This window comes from Leptopilina heterotoma, unplaced genomic scaffold (genome assembly GCF_015476425.1).
Source record: "Leptopilina heterotoma isolate Lh14 unplaced genomic scaffold, ASM1547642v1 Lhet_68, whole genome shotgun sequence".
In the NCBI taxonomy this organism is placed as follows: Eukaryota; Metazoa; Arthropoda; class Insecta; order Hymenoptera; family Figitidae; genus Leptopilina; species Leptopilina heterotoma.
Window position 1 is genome coordinate 1115160 of NW_025111157.1, and position 16489 is coordinate 1131648.

Here is a 16489-nt window from a genome sequence, read left to right on the forward strand (position 1 = left end):
AAAGTAACAAATTTTTTCTTGGAAGGAAAAAAGTTGTCAAGAATTCAATTATTTTTATAAATAATAGAATGCTTTTCGGGAATTCAATTATTTTCAAAAAATTTAAAAAATAAAATTCTCGAACCGATTTCAATTATTTAAAAAAAATTTTGTAAAAATCTTCTTAAGAATTCAATTATTTTCATGAATAATAAAAATTTCTCAAGAATTCAATTATTTAAATTAGAATTTGCATAAAATTAATCGAAAAAATCAATTCTTTTTTGTATAAAATTATTCCCAAGAATTAAATTACTTTTCTAAATATTTAAATTCTTTCATGAATAAAAAAATTTGTTGCAGAAATTCAATTTATTAGCAAGATAAGACAAGTAATTATTTTTGATAAAAATTAGGAAAAAGTGAGGAAAATAAAAAATATGGAATGGAATTTTTGTCAGTTTTGTCAAGTGTCTAAATCAAGTTTTTTTGATCATCAAGTTTAATTTTTCGATAGCTACTATTTTATTACTTTTTTTTTTAGTTTGAAAGCTACTTTTAGCTACTTTTTTAAAATTAACTATCGAGTGCAAAGTCTGAGAGAGAGAGAAAAAAAAGAAGGAAAAAAGAAAAAATTGAGAAAAACAAAAGGGAAATTAAAAGAAAAAAGGGAGAAAGACAAATAGAGAAAATGAAAGAAGCGAGAAAAAGTAAAAAAAAGGGAAATGGACAAAAACAGAAATAGAAAAAAGCGAAAAAAAGACAAAAAGAGAAAAAGAAAAAAAGCGAGAAAAGAACAAAAAGAGAGCGATGGACAAAAAGAGAAAAAAGGAGAGCAAGAGTAAAAAAAATCGAGAAAAACAAAAAGAAATGAAAAAAAGACAAAAAAGAGAAAAAAAGAAGGGAATAAGGAAAAAGGGAAGAAAAAAGGGAGAAAACGGCAAAAAGAGAGAGAAAAAGAAGAGAAGAAAAGGGGGAAGACATTAGTGGTGTTAGAACCGACGCTCATAGAGATGTCCAGCAGCCCAATTACTACCGCATTAAATCAATGTTCTATGACCCGGGTCGGTAATAAACCGTGGTCTCGACATATCTTCACGCCCGCGACTCATTCCCCACTTGTATCTTGGTCCCCCTCCCCCTTTAAAAATACTCCCGGAATGCTCGTCTCTGTCGTAATATTTGGCTTTAAATCATGCTCCGCTGACAGGACATAGTCCTTTTTCCACGTCCAACGATTCATAGAACGAACAAGAATTCACGTTCCCAAAGATCCCTTCAAAAAACCAACCCTTATATTATATTGAGAAATAGACCGGTTTATCAATTATTATCACCAAATTAATCACCATTATCAGCCATTTTCGTTTCTTCTTCTCCTTTCACAATTTTATTCTCATTTTCAATAATGCAATTTTTCAAAACTTCTTAAATTTTCGATCAAATCTTAATGCAATTTGCAATTTTTCTAAGGCTGTCATTAAATTGAGACAAAAAACGAATCAAAATTGTTTCATGGCAACAATTTTGATTCGTTTTTTGTCTCAATTTGATAGACTTATCAAAGTTTTCTTGAAAGTATTAAATTTACACTAAATTGGATCAAATTGATACCAAAATTTGATACCAAAATTTAACTCGTGTTTTTATTTGATACACATTTTTGTTATCAATTCGTTACAATTTGATACTTTCAAGTTAGCAGTGTAGGAAAATTGTGAAAGTATTTCTATATTATTTTTATATTAATTTATTATTTACATCAATTATTTATTTAAAAAAAACAGAAATCGTAGAGAAGCTTAAATATTGAAATTTGAAAAAAATGTTCGCGAAAAGTGTATTGGAAATGAAATGAAAAGGTGCATTGTGTGTATGTATAACAATGTTTTCTATATAAGAAGTATGTCAAACTTGGCTTTGAAGAAGTCGAATTTTTTTTTTTTTTTTTTTTGCTTTAATATATAAACCGAAGCCACGAGATTAACTTCAGAAAAGCAATTTACGACTGAGATCTCATTCATAGCTGAGCTTTTATATAAAAGCTTTTTGGTGTAAGCTGCGACACGGACTTTGGTTAAGGGTACACTTTCCGAGAGGGGCAGTGCGACTTTTTTCAACCGCAGCGAATTAGCAATACGCATTTTTTACTTGTATTCTCAAAAATATCTATTTCTTGAAAAGAAAGTACTTTTTAAATCTAATTTTTTGGCTTTCAACACAAATGGCTTTCAACACAAATCCATTTAATATATTTAGACGATTCTTAACTTTGGTCATACTTTTGCTTTCCCACTGTTTTCAATTTAATAATCTTTAAAAATTATTCTCAAATCTTCTTCAAACTATATTGCACAATTAATCTTCACTATGCTTCTATTTTTATTCATTAATTAAAATTGTTAAGAATAAGAACACGAATATTTGACAATTATTCTGTAAATTAAAAAATTTTTTATATTCAAGAATAAACATTAATTTTTGAATGATTACAGATTTAAAATTTAAAGAGAATTCACTTATTAAATACTAAATATTAAATATTCTTATTCATTATTATTCGAAAATTTTAATAAAATTTGTCTCAAAGAATTTCATTATATTCTCATGAATAATAAAATTCTTTAGAGAAATTCAATTATTTTCACTACAATTTTAATAAAATTTCTCAAAAGAATACAATTATTTTTAAAAATATTAATTAAATTGAATTATTTTCAAGAATTTTAATATAAATTCAATTATTTTCGACAATTTTCATGAAATTCTTTTTAGAAAAAATAATAATTTTCAAAATTTTTAATAAAATTCAGTCAAAAAATGTAATTAATTTTCGAAAATTCAGATAAAATTCTTCGAAACATTTCAATTATTTTTATGAATTGTAAAATCCTCCTCAAAAATTCAATTATTTTCAAAAAATAAAAAAATTCTTTGCAATAATTAAAATATTTCCATAAGTAATAAAATTCTTCAAAGGAATTCAATAATTATTTTCATAAATATTAAAAGGTTTCGAAGAAATTCAATTTATTAATTTCAATACAATTTAAATAAGATTTCTCGACAGAATACATTTTCTTTTAAAAAGATTATTTAGATTCAATTATTTTTAAGAGTTTTAATAAAAATTCAATTATTTTCGACATTTTTTATGAAATTCTTTTAAAAAAAATTTTATTTTCCAAATTAAAAATTTTTTTCCTTCAAAAAATTCAATTATTTTCATAAATTCAGTTAAAATTCTTTGAAACAATTAAATTATTTTTATGAATTGTAGAATCCTCCTTAAAAATTCAATTATTTTTATAAATAATAAAATTCTTCAAAGGAATTCAATTATTTTCATAAATAATAAAATGTTTCGGACAAATTCAACTATTTTCAGTACAATTTTAATAACATTTCTTGGAAAAAATTCAATTACATTCAAGATAATTTTAATAAAATTTCCCTTACCAGTACAATTAATTAAAAAAATTGTAATAAAATTTTTCTAAACAGTTCAATTGTTCTCAAAAGTTTTTTTATAAAATTCTTTGTTAATTTCTATTATTTTCAAAATTTCCAATTAAAATTTCTTTAATAAATTATTTTTATCGAAATTTAATGAAATTGTTCAAAAAAATGTAATTATTTACAAAAACTCTAATACGTTTAAAAGAATTTAATTTTAATTTAATTTAATTTAATTTTTAATTCTATTTAAATATAATTTAATAAGAAAATCTTCAATTACAATTAATAATAAACACGATTATTTTAATGACTTAATAGAAAATCTTCATAAAATTCAAAACTTTTAAAACTTTCAGTAAAAATTATTAAAAAAAACTCCATTATTTTCAAGAAAATTGAAATAAATTTTTCAAAACATATTAATTATTTTAAAGAATTTGAATAAAAATGTTGCCAAGAATTAAATTATTTTGAATACAATAATTTTAATTACATTTTCCCGAAAGAATTCAATATTATTGGAAAAAAATGTTGATAAAATTCTTGAGATAAATTCAATTATTTTCAAATATTTGTATAAATACTTTACAAGAATTCAATGATTTTCAGTACATCGACAATTTAATTATTTCTGAAAATAATTGAATTCTTGAATAAAATTTTATTAAAACTTTTTTAAATAATTGAATTCCTGTCAAAAATGTATTATTGATATAATTGAATTCTTACGAAAAATTTAAAAATAATTTAATTGTCCCTGGAATTCAATTAAAATTGTATTTAAAATAATTGAACTCAATGATTTTCTAAGGACACAAATTATTATTTGAATTTACAACGATGTCTGACTAAAAGCGACTTTTACTACTAATTTAGAAATTGAATAAGTTCAGAGCAAAATTGTCCGACTATTGTTAAATTTTACTACTGATTTATAAATTATAAGTAAAGTTTTACTACGACTAAAAATTTGTACAACTGCTGAGATAAAAATTACTTGAAGACAAAAAGTTGTCTGACTGAAACTGCTTTTACTACTTACGCAATATTTCGAATTGTTTTCTTTTTGCTATTAATGCTAAAATTACTAGAAGCTAAAAGTTTGATTGCAAATGACTCTTACTTTAGATAAAACAGTTACAAAAATTCTGTCTGACTAGACTGTTGACCTTTACTACTTCTGGAGTTAAAATTGCACTAAAATTAGAAAAACAGTAGAAAAATTTTGTAATATGGATGATTATTCACTTATTGTCAGTGGTTTTTTCACTTCGTGGAGAATCACCCATATACTTAATATATTTTTCAAAATTGAAAAAAGTTCGAAAAAATTTCATTTGAAATATTAATGATTAATTTTATGTTAATTAAATTATGGTTAATTTTACTTTTAATTAATTAATTTAATTTGTTGTTACAGGTATCGAGATGATACTCTATGCTGGACTGACAGGTGAGAACTAAAAAACAATTCTAAAATTTCTATATCATTTTGGATTCAAATTAAAAAATTTTTCACACTATCCCTTTTTTTGAGAAACATTTTCTTAAAGAACAAGAAAATCGAGTAGAACTAAATTTTACTCTAATAACTACCGAAAAAAATATTTCACCTGGAACAACGATAATTTTCTCTAGAATAGCGAAAGTCTAAAATAAATTATCTAAAAATTTCGGCATTACAATAAAATCTCCAGTTATTCCAGATAAAATATTGTTAATATGCTGTACATTCAATTTTCCATATTTCAATTCCCACTCATTCCTCTCCTCCTTGAAAAATGATCGATACCATATTAATATATATTTAAAAATCGATTTTAAAATGAATTCCGAAATAATCGACACTGTCAAATTGGGTGATGTATTTTGATTTAAGAAAGATAATTTTCCCCCGCAATAAAAATAGAATCCTGGCTAATCATAAGGCGAAGGCTCATTATAGATTCAATCTCGCAAGTTGCTTCAATTATGCGAGAGAGAAAGAGAGAGAGAGAGAGAGAGAGAAAGTTGCACAAGCGTGTGCGAGTGCCTCTAATGGATCATGCTCTCAGCAAACCTAATAATCGCTTGCCATAGATCAGTCGCGGATCGTGGAGAGCAACCAAGCAAGTGCAGTTGGGAGGTGGGTTAAATAGCGAGGTGAAGATGAGAAAGAAAAACGGTACTTAAGCATCAATGTAGTTTAATAATCGCTGCCTCTTAAAGGCAAAAGAAAAAAGGAGAGGAGAAAAAAAAACAAGAAACATCAGGGATGAGAAGAGGAGAAGTCACTAATAATTATTATCCCCCGTCAACTTTGATCGATGCTCAACATACTCCTTAAATGTACAATTCATTTGACGCCACTTGTCACAAGTCATTAAATCATGACAAATTGAGTTTACTGCCATTTTTCTTCTATTTATTACATTCTTTTTAAATTTAACTGTTGAGATTTTTCATTTTCTGTCATGTTATATTACAAAAAAGAAGCTTTTTCCTCCCTCGAGTTAAAATGTACCATTTTTGTCCCTATAGTAGAAGAAAGAAGCCTTTTTCCTCCCTCGAGTTAAAATGTACCATTTTTGTCCCTAGTAGGAGAAAGAAGTCTTTTTCCTCCCTCGAGTTAAAATGTAACATTTCTGTCCCTATAGTAGAAGAAAGAAGCCTTTTTCCTCCCTCGAGTTAAAATGTACCATTTTTGTCCCTGTAGTAGAAGAAAGAAGCCTTTTTCCTCCGTCGAGTTAAAATGTACCATTTTTGTCCCTAGTAGGAGAATAGTATATTAAGCAACAAGAGGAGAAAGGCAGCCATTTCTTTACGGTGATTTTTGTGACACGAGTGGAGGTCGAGGGCGCCGTAGGCGCCCCGAGACCGAAACGAGTGTCACAAAAATCATCGTAAAGAAATTGGCTGCCTTTATTCTCGTGTTACTTACGATATTTTTTATTCCTAATGCACAAAAGCGGCGATTTCAGTTAGCAGACGACAGGGAGTAAAAGTCATTCACTTGTTCGATTTGTATGAAAATGGCGGCCGTCTTCTCCCTTGGGCAAGAAAAATGCATGTGAACAGCTAATTTTCTTGCCCTTGGGAGAACACGGCCACCATTTTCATACGATCGAAGAAATGAATGACTTTCCTCCCTGTCGACTGCTATCAGAAAGCGCCGTTTTTGTGCATGTGGGATAAAAAGAAGTCTTTTTCCTCCCTCGAGTTAAAATGTAACATTTCTGTCCCAAGTTCCAAAAAAGAAGTGCTTTTCCTCCCAAGAATTTTTAATTATTTTTCATCACAAAACAAAAGATTGTTTTTCACTTATAAAATTAAGAGAAGACTACAATAAAAATGTCTCTTTTCAGAACAGTGGAAAAGAATAATATTTTTTTCCAACACAAACTACGTATTCGATAATTAATATTAAAAAAGTAGCTATCGTAAAATTAAACATGACGACTAAAAAAAAACTCGTTTTAGACACTTCACAAAACTGACAAAAATTCCATTCCATATTTTTTTTCCAAATTTTCATCAAAAATAATTACTTCTTTCTCATCCTGCTAATAAATTAAATTCCTGCAACGAATTTTATTATTCTTGAACGAATTGAAATATTTATAAAAATAATATAATTCTTTGCGAAGAAATTTATAAAAATCAAAGAATTAAAGAATTAATTTCTTTCCACTAATTTTATGCAAATTCTAATTTAAATAATTGAATTCCAGATAAATTTTTATTATTCATGAAAAGAATTGCATTCCTACAAATATTTTTACAAAATTTTTTTTTAAATAATTGAATTCTGTTTGAAAATTTTATCAAAATAGCAGATAAGAAAAATCATTGGATTACGATAAGTTTTAAAAAATAATTAAATATCACAAAGAATTCTATTAAAATTTTTCCCAATAATTGAATGCCTGTGTGGTATGTTATTAAATTTTTTTAAAAATAATTGAATTCCTAAATAGGTTTTTATTTATTTATATAAATAAATAAATTCTTGCGAACGATTTTATTAGAATTTTTTAAAATAATTAAATTTCCAAGAAGAAATTTATTACTTTTAAAAAAAATTTATTTCTTTTGATGAATATTGTTATTTATAAAAATAATTGAATTTTGTAAACAATTTTATTAAAATGCCTCAAAATAATTAAATTTTCGGAAAATAATTTGGTTATATATCGACATAATTGAATTCTTTCGAAGAATTATTTATGTAAATAATTGAATTCTTGCGAAGAATTTTATAAAAATCTAAAAGAATAATTGAATTATTTCAAAAAAATTTAATTAAAATTTTATTTAAAATAATTGATTTCTTTCGAACAATTTTGTTAACATATTTAAAAATAATTGAATCCCTGTCAAAAAATTTAATATTTCTGTATATAATTGAATTTTTCCAAAGAATTTAAAATAAAAATTTTTTTAATAATTGTTTTTTTCGAAGAATTGAAATTAAATTTTTAAGAATAATTATTCATTTTTCGATCAATTCCTGTAAAATTGTATATTAAACATAATTGAAATTCTGCCATGAATTTTATTTTTAATAAAAATAATTTCAATAGTTGCTGAGAATTTTATTAAAATTTTCAAGAATAATTGAATTTCTGAGAAGAATTTTATTATTCTTGATCGAATTTAAATACTTATAAAATAATTTAATTCCTGTCAAGAATTTTATAAAAAAATTTAAATAACTAATTTCTTTTGACTAATTTTATGGAGATTCTAATTTAAATAATTAAATTCCTGAGAAATTTGTATTATTCATGAAAAGAGTTGAATTCTTAAGAAGATTTTTACAAGAAATTTTTTAAATAATTGAATTCTGTTTCGAAATTTTATGGAAATAGTACATATTGAAAATCATTGAATTCCGAAAAGTTTTTAAAAATAATTAAATTTTACAAAGAATTCTATTAAAATTTTTGAGAATAATTGAATGTGTGGCATTTTATTAAATTTTGTTAAAAATAATTGAATTCCTTAAAAGCATTTAATTTTTTATCAATTGAATTCTTGCAAACGATTTTATTAGAATTTTTTTAAATAATTAAATTTTCAAGAAAAAATTTAATACTTTTAAAAATAATTGAATTCCTGTAAAAAATTCTAATACTTTTGTAAATAATTATGTTTATTCAAAGAATTTAAAAAAAGTATTTTATTAAATAATTGATTTTTTCGAGGAATTGAAATTAAATTTATAAGAATAATTAAATTTCTTTATCAATTTCTGTAAAATTATATTAAAAATAATTGAAATCCTGCGATGAATTTTATTATTTATGAAAATAATTTAAATGTTGCTAAAAATTTTATTATAATTTTCAAATATAATTTAACTCTTGAGAAGAATTTTATTATTTATGAGAAAATAATTGAATTATTGCGAAATTTTTTTTTTAATGTTTAAAAAGAATTGAATTTCTGTGAAAAATTTTGTTATTTTGGAAAATAATTGAATTCTTCATAAAAATTTTATAAAAATTTTTTGAAATAATTAATTTTTTCGAAATATAATAAAAATTATGAATATTTAATTTTAAATAATTGAATTCTTCTGGAAAACTTTATTTGTGAAAATAATTGAATTTTTCAATTAATTAATTTAAAATAGTATTAAAAATAATTTCAAATTCTTCAATGAGTTTTATTATTTATGGAAATAATTGAATTCTGGCTTAGAATTTTATCAAAAATTTTTTTTATATAATTAAATTTCCATGAAAAATGTTTTTATTAATGAAAGTAATTGAATTATTGTTAAGTATAAAAATTTTGTTAAATAATTGATTTTTTGTAAATTTTTTTAAAAATGCTATTCTAAATTAATTGAATTCCTGTGGAAATTTTATTATTCATGAAAATAATTGAATTTTTGATGAATTTTACCAATTTTTTTTAAATAATTGAATTGTTTTGCGAAATTTTATAAAAATACTAGATATTGAAAATAATTGAATTTCGAATATTTTTTGGAAATAATTGAACAGTTTTAAGCGATTTGATTATAGTATTTGAGAATTGTTTTTTGATTTCAAGTACTAGCGAATTTAAGGTAGTAGAAATTCTCAAAAACGTAAAAAAGTAGTAAATAATAGATTTTAGTAGATGAATGCGAAGCCTGACATCATTACCAAAGGAACATTAAATTCTTCTTACAGTCGTATTGAAAATTTAAAAGTGTCAGCTTGTTTAATTTTTTTTCGTTTCATTGAAATCGGTATGAAAAAAGGGCGCAAAAAATGGGCGGAGAAGGGCCTAACGAGAAAGAGAGAGAAAGAAAAGTGGACGTACAACGACTGGGGGTATAAAAGACCCCACGGACGCGAAGAGCTGAGGTGATTGATAGCCGGAGATTGACGTCGCGATGCAATTCCATTGTTCAAAGTGACTACCAGCCAGAGCTCAACAAAAGCAATGAGCAAAGCGACTAAGTCCAAGGAGAGACGTATGAAGCTCCAGTTCTTCCACTGACTGTATAAATATATGACTTATAACGCCTACCTCTACCTCACTGTCAACAGGCAAAAAAAGAAAATTGATTCTTCTAATTAAAAAAATTCTATCAAAAATATAACAACCATTATTTTCTGCTATTTTTAGTTCCACCAATAGTAAAATAAGTGGAAGCAAAAATAGGTAAAAATTTTAAGAAAGAAAAAATTACATCTCGAATGTCGTGACGAAAAATGATTAGATCGAATAATAATTAATGGTAGCGATCGTGAATCACTGAGAGGGATATATTATAAGTGGGAGACGCGTTACATCAATTAACTGCTGGCCGATCGAATGCTAATTGCAACCAACCATCGATAATTAATAACAAGCAGTTTCTTCTCCCCTTCGTTCAATTTCTCATAACTCAAAATTTCACGCATACCTTCTTCAAAGAAAAGAAAAAAAAACAGAAAACCTGCATATGTATAAGAAACGATCTCTATAAAAAATTCACCCAAAAATTTTTTACCTCAAATGGAGTAATAAATGCTAATTAATAACAGAGAAGCTATTCTGATAATGCAATTCGCCCTTGTATCTTATCAGAATTCTCCTTTCTTTTCTCTTTTTTTTCTTCGCGATAACATCATTTATGAACGGGAGTAGTCGGTTAATTATGAAAAAAGTCTCGCCCAAAAGAGATTTTAGTACCTGTAAATTGGGGTTGGAGGCCCACACCGACATCAGAGAGAGAGGGCATTCGCTGGAAGCGAGTTAATAATTATTAAGGCATCGATTAAATGCAGCACTCCTCTCTTGATTGATCAGCACTTATATCGCGAATACATCGATTCTGCCGCAGCTCATGCTCTGCTTATTCTTTTATGCAACAACCTTCAGGGTTACATTGCCGAACGTATTTTTGATCTTCACTTTAGATAAACGAGAGCTGATGCCGCGCGCGTCTTTACCGTTCACATTTTGGAGCAGTGCTTCAGAATGATTCCTCTACACATTGGACATTTATTTCTTGTTTTTGTTTTCAAACTATTTGCAGTAATTAAAGATTCACAGTAATTATCGTGATGATTGGATGGGATTAATTTTTAGGTTTTTTTTTGGTGAAGGGAAATGAATGGAAGATTTAAAAACATTGCTGAATGATAATGGAGGATCTGGATGCTGACAACAGGGAATGGAAGAATCATTGAAAATTAATGGATGATGATAAAGAATTTAGGTGATGACAAAAGAAATAGAAAGCAACACTAAAAATTATTGGATGATAACAATGAATTTAGATGCTAACAACAGGAAATGAAAGAATCATTAAAAATTACTGGATGATGACAAAGAATTTAAATGATGACCAAAAAGTCTAGATACAAACAACAGTAAATGTAAGAATCATTAAAAATTACTGGATGATGCTAAAAAAAGATGATGACAAAGGAAATGGAAAGAAACATTAAAAATGATTGGATAATAACAAAGAATCTAGATTCTAACAACATACATTGAAAAGAATCATTAAAAATTGATGAATGATGACAAAGAATTTAGGTATAGACAAAAGAAGAAGGAACTAACATAAAAAATTATTGTATGATAACAAAGAATCTAGATGCAAACAACAGGAAATGTAGGAATCATTAACAGTTGCTGGATGATGATAAAGAATTCAGATGATGACAAAAGAAAACGAAAGCAACACAACAAATTATTGGATGATAGAGAATGTAGATGTTGACAACAGGAAATGTAAGAATCATTAAAAATTGCTGGATGATCATAAAGCATTTAGATGATGCCAAAAGATAATTAAAGCAATATTAAAAATTATCGGATGGTAACAAAAAATCTAGATGCTAATTAAAGAAAAAAAAACGACATCAAAAATTGCAGTATGATTACAAAGAATCCAGATGATGACAAACGAAATAGAAATCAACATTAAAAATTATTGAATGATAAAAAGAATCTAAATGCGTCAGCATTTAGATTCTTTTTATCATTCAATAATTTAACAAGAAATTAAAAAAATCGTTTGCATCATTCTTTATTTCTCTGATCATTTTTTTTTATGAAATCAAGATGATAAAGAATTTAGATGATGACAAAAGAAGATGAAAGCAACATGAAAAATTATTGGATGATATCAAAGAATCTAGATGCAAATAACAGGAAATGAAGGAATCATTAAAAATTGCTGGATGATCATAAAGCATTTAGATGATGCCAAAAGATAATTAAAGCAATATTAAAAATTATCGGATGGTAACAAAAAATCTAGATGCTAATTAAAGAAAAAAAAACGACATCAAAAATTGCAGTATGATTACAAAGAATCCAGATGATGACAAACGAAATAGAAATCAACATTAAAAATTATTGAATGATAAAAAGAATCTAAATGCGTCAGCATTTAGATTCTTTTTATCATTCAATAATTTAACAAGAAATTAAAAAAATCGTTTGCATCATTCTTTATTTCTCTGATCATTTTTTTTATGAAATCAAGATGATAAAGAATTTAGATGATGACAAAAGAAGATAAAAGCAACATGAAAAATTATTGGATGATATCAAAGAATCTAGATGCAAACAACAGGAAATGAAAGAATCATTAAAAATTGCTGAAAGATGATAAAGAATTTAGATGATGACAAAAGAAATAGAAAGCATCATTAAAAATTGCTGGATGATGAAAAAGAACTTAAGTACAGACAAAAGAAGAAGAAAGGAACATAAAAAATTATTGGATAATATCAAAGAATCTAGATCAAATTAGATAAAAATTTTACTCCCTACCTCAGATAATTTTCTCCTAATCCTTCTACATTCTTTAACAAACTTTTTCTGTATCTCCCAGCAATAATTAATCCAAACAACAAACCATTATGCAATTTCACGACATGAAATACTGCTGACGACAAAAAAAAACAATCAACAAACAAGTTATCGACTAATGACAAGAAATGATATTTATCCGCATGAATCAGCAAATGCGAAACAAAAAGAAAATGATCCCCCAAAGGAATCTTTTCCAAGAAAGGATGAAATTCCTCGCAGACTGCATTGGCATCCGAACTCCGAACCTGAAAAGAAGGAATTGAAGAACTGAATGATGATGCGTAGATCACTGTTAGTCAAGTTGAAAACGAAAAGAAAGGTGGAAGAGCGATGCCTTCTTGAAGCCCTTAAACAACAGCGTTACCGTATTTTTTTGCTGCCAGCAGATTTAACTGGATGTCGTTACTACTGTGGGTATTGTTGTCGGTTGATTCACCTTTACTTTTCAGCAGTTCAGATGAAAGCGTTCGCCCTTTTATTCCTTCTCTCTTTCTCTCTCGCTCGTTCTACGTTTTCGTTTGCTTGCTCGCTTTTCTCGCTCATCGCGGACACAACTCGCCGATCCGATGCATGCGCCGCCCGTAATTGATCTTGCCGTCCTGTCCAGTTCTCCCTTCTGCCCCCCTCCTCCCTCCCTATACAGAAACTTTTTCCCTTCTTCGATAGATAAAATCGGAATTGAGCCTACCATAGCCAAACCGCCAGAACCGAACCAATTGAGCAATCACAATTTTGTGCTTTTTCAAAATACTTTCAAAAAGAATATTTTTACAACTGTTTAGGAAACAATAAAATTCATATTCAACTTTATTACGGATTAGGATGTTGCACAATTTGATTAATATCCTTAAATACCAGAAATGCTTTTTTAGCGGATTGTAGAAAACCTACAAATCGAAAAGTATATGACTTCTTGTAAATCTTATCAAAAGGAAAGCAAAGAGCACATCATGCCGTGGAGCTTAGGATGCTGTACAATTTGACCAAGATCTTTTGATACTGGAATTACTTTGCAGAACCAGAAATATTTTTTGTTCGGTTTATTCACTGTTATCCAATTATCAAAAGTTTCCTAACTAATCTATTCTAACAAACAAAAATAGTTGTAATTACTCCCCTTGAAGTAATACAGCATGGTCAATATTTTTTACAATAAAAAACGAAAAACAGACAACAATTAGACATAAATTTTTTCCAGTTAATTCTTAAATTATTGACTTCTAATTTTTTGTTGATACCTAACAATATTTTTTGAACAGTCGTTTCAGGAACACATAAAGAATTCACTTCCGTGGATCGCTTATCGATTCAAATCGCGTACAAGTTGAGTATGAATGGTTGAGTTGGGGATGCCCCACGGGCAATCACGAACGAGTCAAACAACAACGATGCCTGCTACCAACGCAACGCCGCGCCGACGACCTAGATCGCGAATAACCCATTCCAATCGTGGACGACGAAATCCCTGTCCCGTCGGCACGCGCTGCAACGTCGAATCCGATAATCACCTCACTTCGTCACGCACACGCTTTGTTACCTCGCCTAAACCATATCTGTGTCTGTGTCTGCCACCGTTTGTCAGTGTATATACGCACTGCCCTTTTCGACGACTATACGACATGCTTAAGTCCTTATTTAGCAGCTGGTTTTCTGCCAGCAACTTCAACGATTCACGCCACATTTACCAACAACATCTTATGTCATTTAAACGAGCCACTCGACACTTATTGTCATTTGAATAAACCTGTCTTTTTCATGAAACGCGACTTATCAATTAACATCATCTTCTCAAAAGCGAAGAGAGAAAGAGACTTTTTGAAACGAGAAGATGATGATTATGATGATGATCAGAAGAGGAATGTTCCAGTGTAGACAACGAAATTATTTTCTACGATTTTCGACAAATGTTACTAATTAATTTTTTAGCATTTCTGTCAAAACTCATTTGTCAAAGAGTTGTGAATTCTAATCTTGATGGTTATAGTGATAATGCAGACAAGTAGTACCAAATTGATATCAAAAACTTAGATCAAATTGCTATTAAAAATTAGGATTAAAATGCAAGTCAAGTGGCTACCAAAAGTCTGGATCAAGTTACTAAAATAAGGAGCAAATTGCTATCAAAAATTTGGGTCAAGTTGCTAATAAAAATTTGAATCAAGTTGCTACCAAACATTTAGATCAAGTTATTATTAAAAATTTGGATCAAGTTACTAAAATTAGGAGCAAATTGCTGTCAAAAATTTGGATCAAGAAGTTGTTATAAAAAAATTTGGATCAAGTAACTAAAATTAGGAGCAAATTGCTGTAAAAAATTTAGGTCCAGTTGCTACCAAAAATTTGGATCAAGTTACTAAAATTATGAGCAAATTGCTGTTAAAAATTTGGGTCAAGTTGCTAATGAAAATTTGGGTCCATTTGCTACGAAAAATTTGGATCAAGTTGTTATAAAAAATTTGGATTAAGTTTCTAAAATTAGGAGCAAATAGCTACCAAAAATTTGAATCAATTTGCTATCAAAAATTTGGATCAAGTTTCTAAAATTAGGATCAAATTGCTATCAAAAGATTTGGATCCAGTTGCTACCAAAAATTTGGATCAAGTTACTAAAATTATGAGCAAATTGCTGTTAAAAATTTGGGTCAAGTTGCTAATGAAAATTTGGGTCCAGTTGCTACGAAAAATTTGGATCAAGTTGTTATAAAAAATTTGGATCAAGTTTCTAAAATTAGGATCAAATTGCTATCAATAATTTTGGTCAAGTTGTTTGAAAATTTGGATCAAGTTTCTAAAATTAGTATCAAATTGCTATCAAAAAATTTGGATCCTGTTAGGACTAGATCCACATTTTTAGTACCAATCAGTTGCAGTCTCATGCTTTCGAATGAACTCTGTTAAATTAAATCCACAATTAATATTTACATAAATTAAAAGTTCACATTATCGCTACTAAATAAAAAAAAAGATAAAAATACCATTTTACAATTAACTTGAAGAGTATAAAAAAAGTCAACTTTAGAAATTTCCATTGAACAAAAATTTCTACTTTGTCAGCAGGAGTAAAAAGTCTTGCAACATCTGGACCCACTAATGAAAAAAAAGGAGAGGAAAAAAAATAATTCAAGATAGTTTTGTGTCGAAAGAAGAAATAAAGTTCTACATTGCACAAGATTTTACAAATCCTTAAGTGGAACTCGTCCAACAGGTACCTACTCTACTCTAGACAGGCTACCATTTCAGAAAAGGACGTTTTTTACCCCACTCTGCCTAGTTACAACGTGATAATTCCCATCGTCAGATAGTTATATCTCTCTAATTTATAATTTCATTTTTATCTCTCGCTTACTCCAAATTTTCCCTTGTATCAATTTTTAGGAATCCTCTTCTTTAAAATAATAATCACTGTTAAATCAAAAGTATAAAATTTCAACAATACCCAACTAATAAACTAAATAATAATTTCTACTAAATTTCCATTTGTCAATTTGATCCAATTCGGAATAAATTTAATAAAAAAAAGTTAAGGTTAAGAAAAACCTTATGGCTTTTTATTGAAGGTATACAACATACAACATAAAATTTCAATCGATAAAAATTCTGTCCCTAAAAGAAAGAAACGTGTTTCTTTTTTTGCGAAATTGTCAAGGTCATAATTTGAGTAAAACCGGAACATAATAGGTTGTTCTTTACCTAGTTTGTTGAAAAGGACTAGGTTCGCGAAAGACAAAGAACATAAAAAAAAGAAAAAAAATAC

At 27.4% G+C, this 16489-nt stretch overlaps 1 protein-coding gene across 3 annotated transcripts in view; it reads left to right on the forward strand.

Moving 5' to 3' along the window:
• The window catches only part of LOC122510282 (protein trachealess), a 267778-nt gene that overhangs the window by 65180 nt on the left and 186109 nt on the right, over nucleotides 1-16489 (forward strand). For all 3 annotated transcript variants that reach the window (XM_043624802.1, XM_043624801.1, XM_043624803.1), the window contains exon 2: nucleotides 4859-4891. In XM_043624802.1, coding sequence (XP_043480737.1) covers nucleotides 4859-4891 — 33 coding nt within the window. The remainder of the gene's footprint in view (nucleotides 1-4858; nucleotides 4892-16489) is intronic.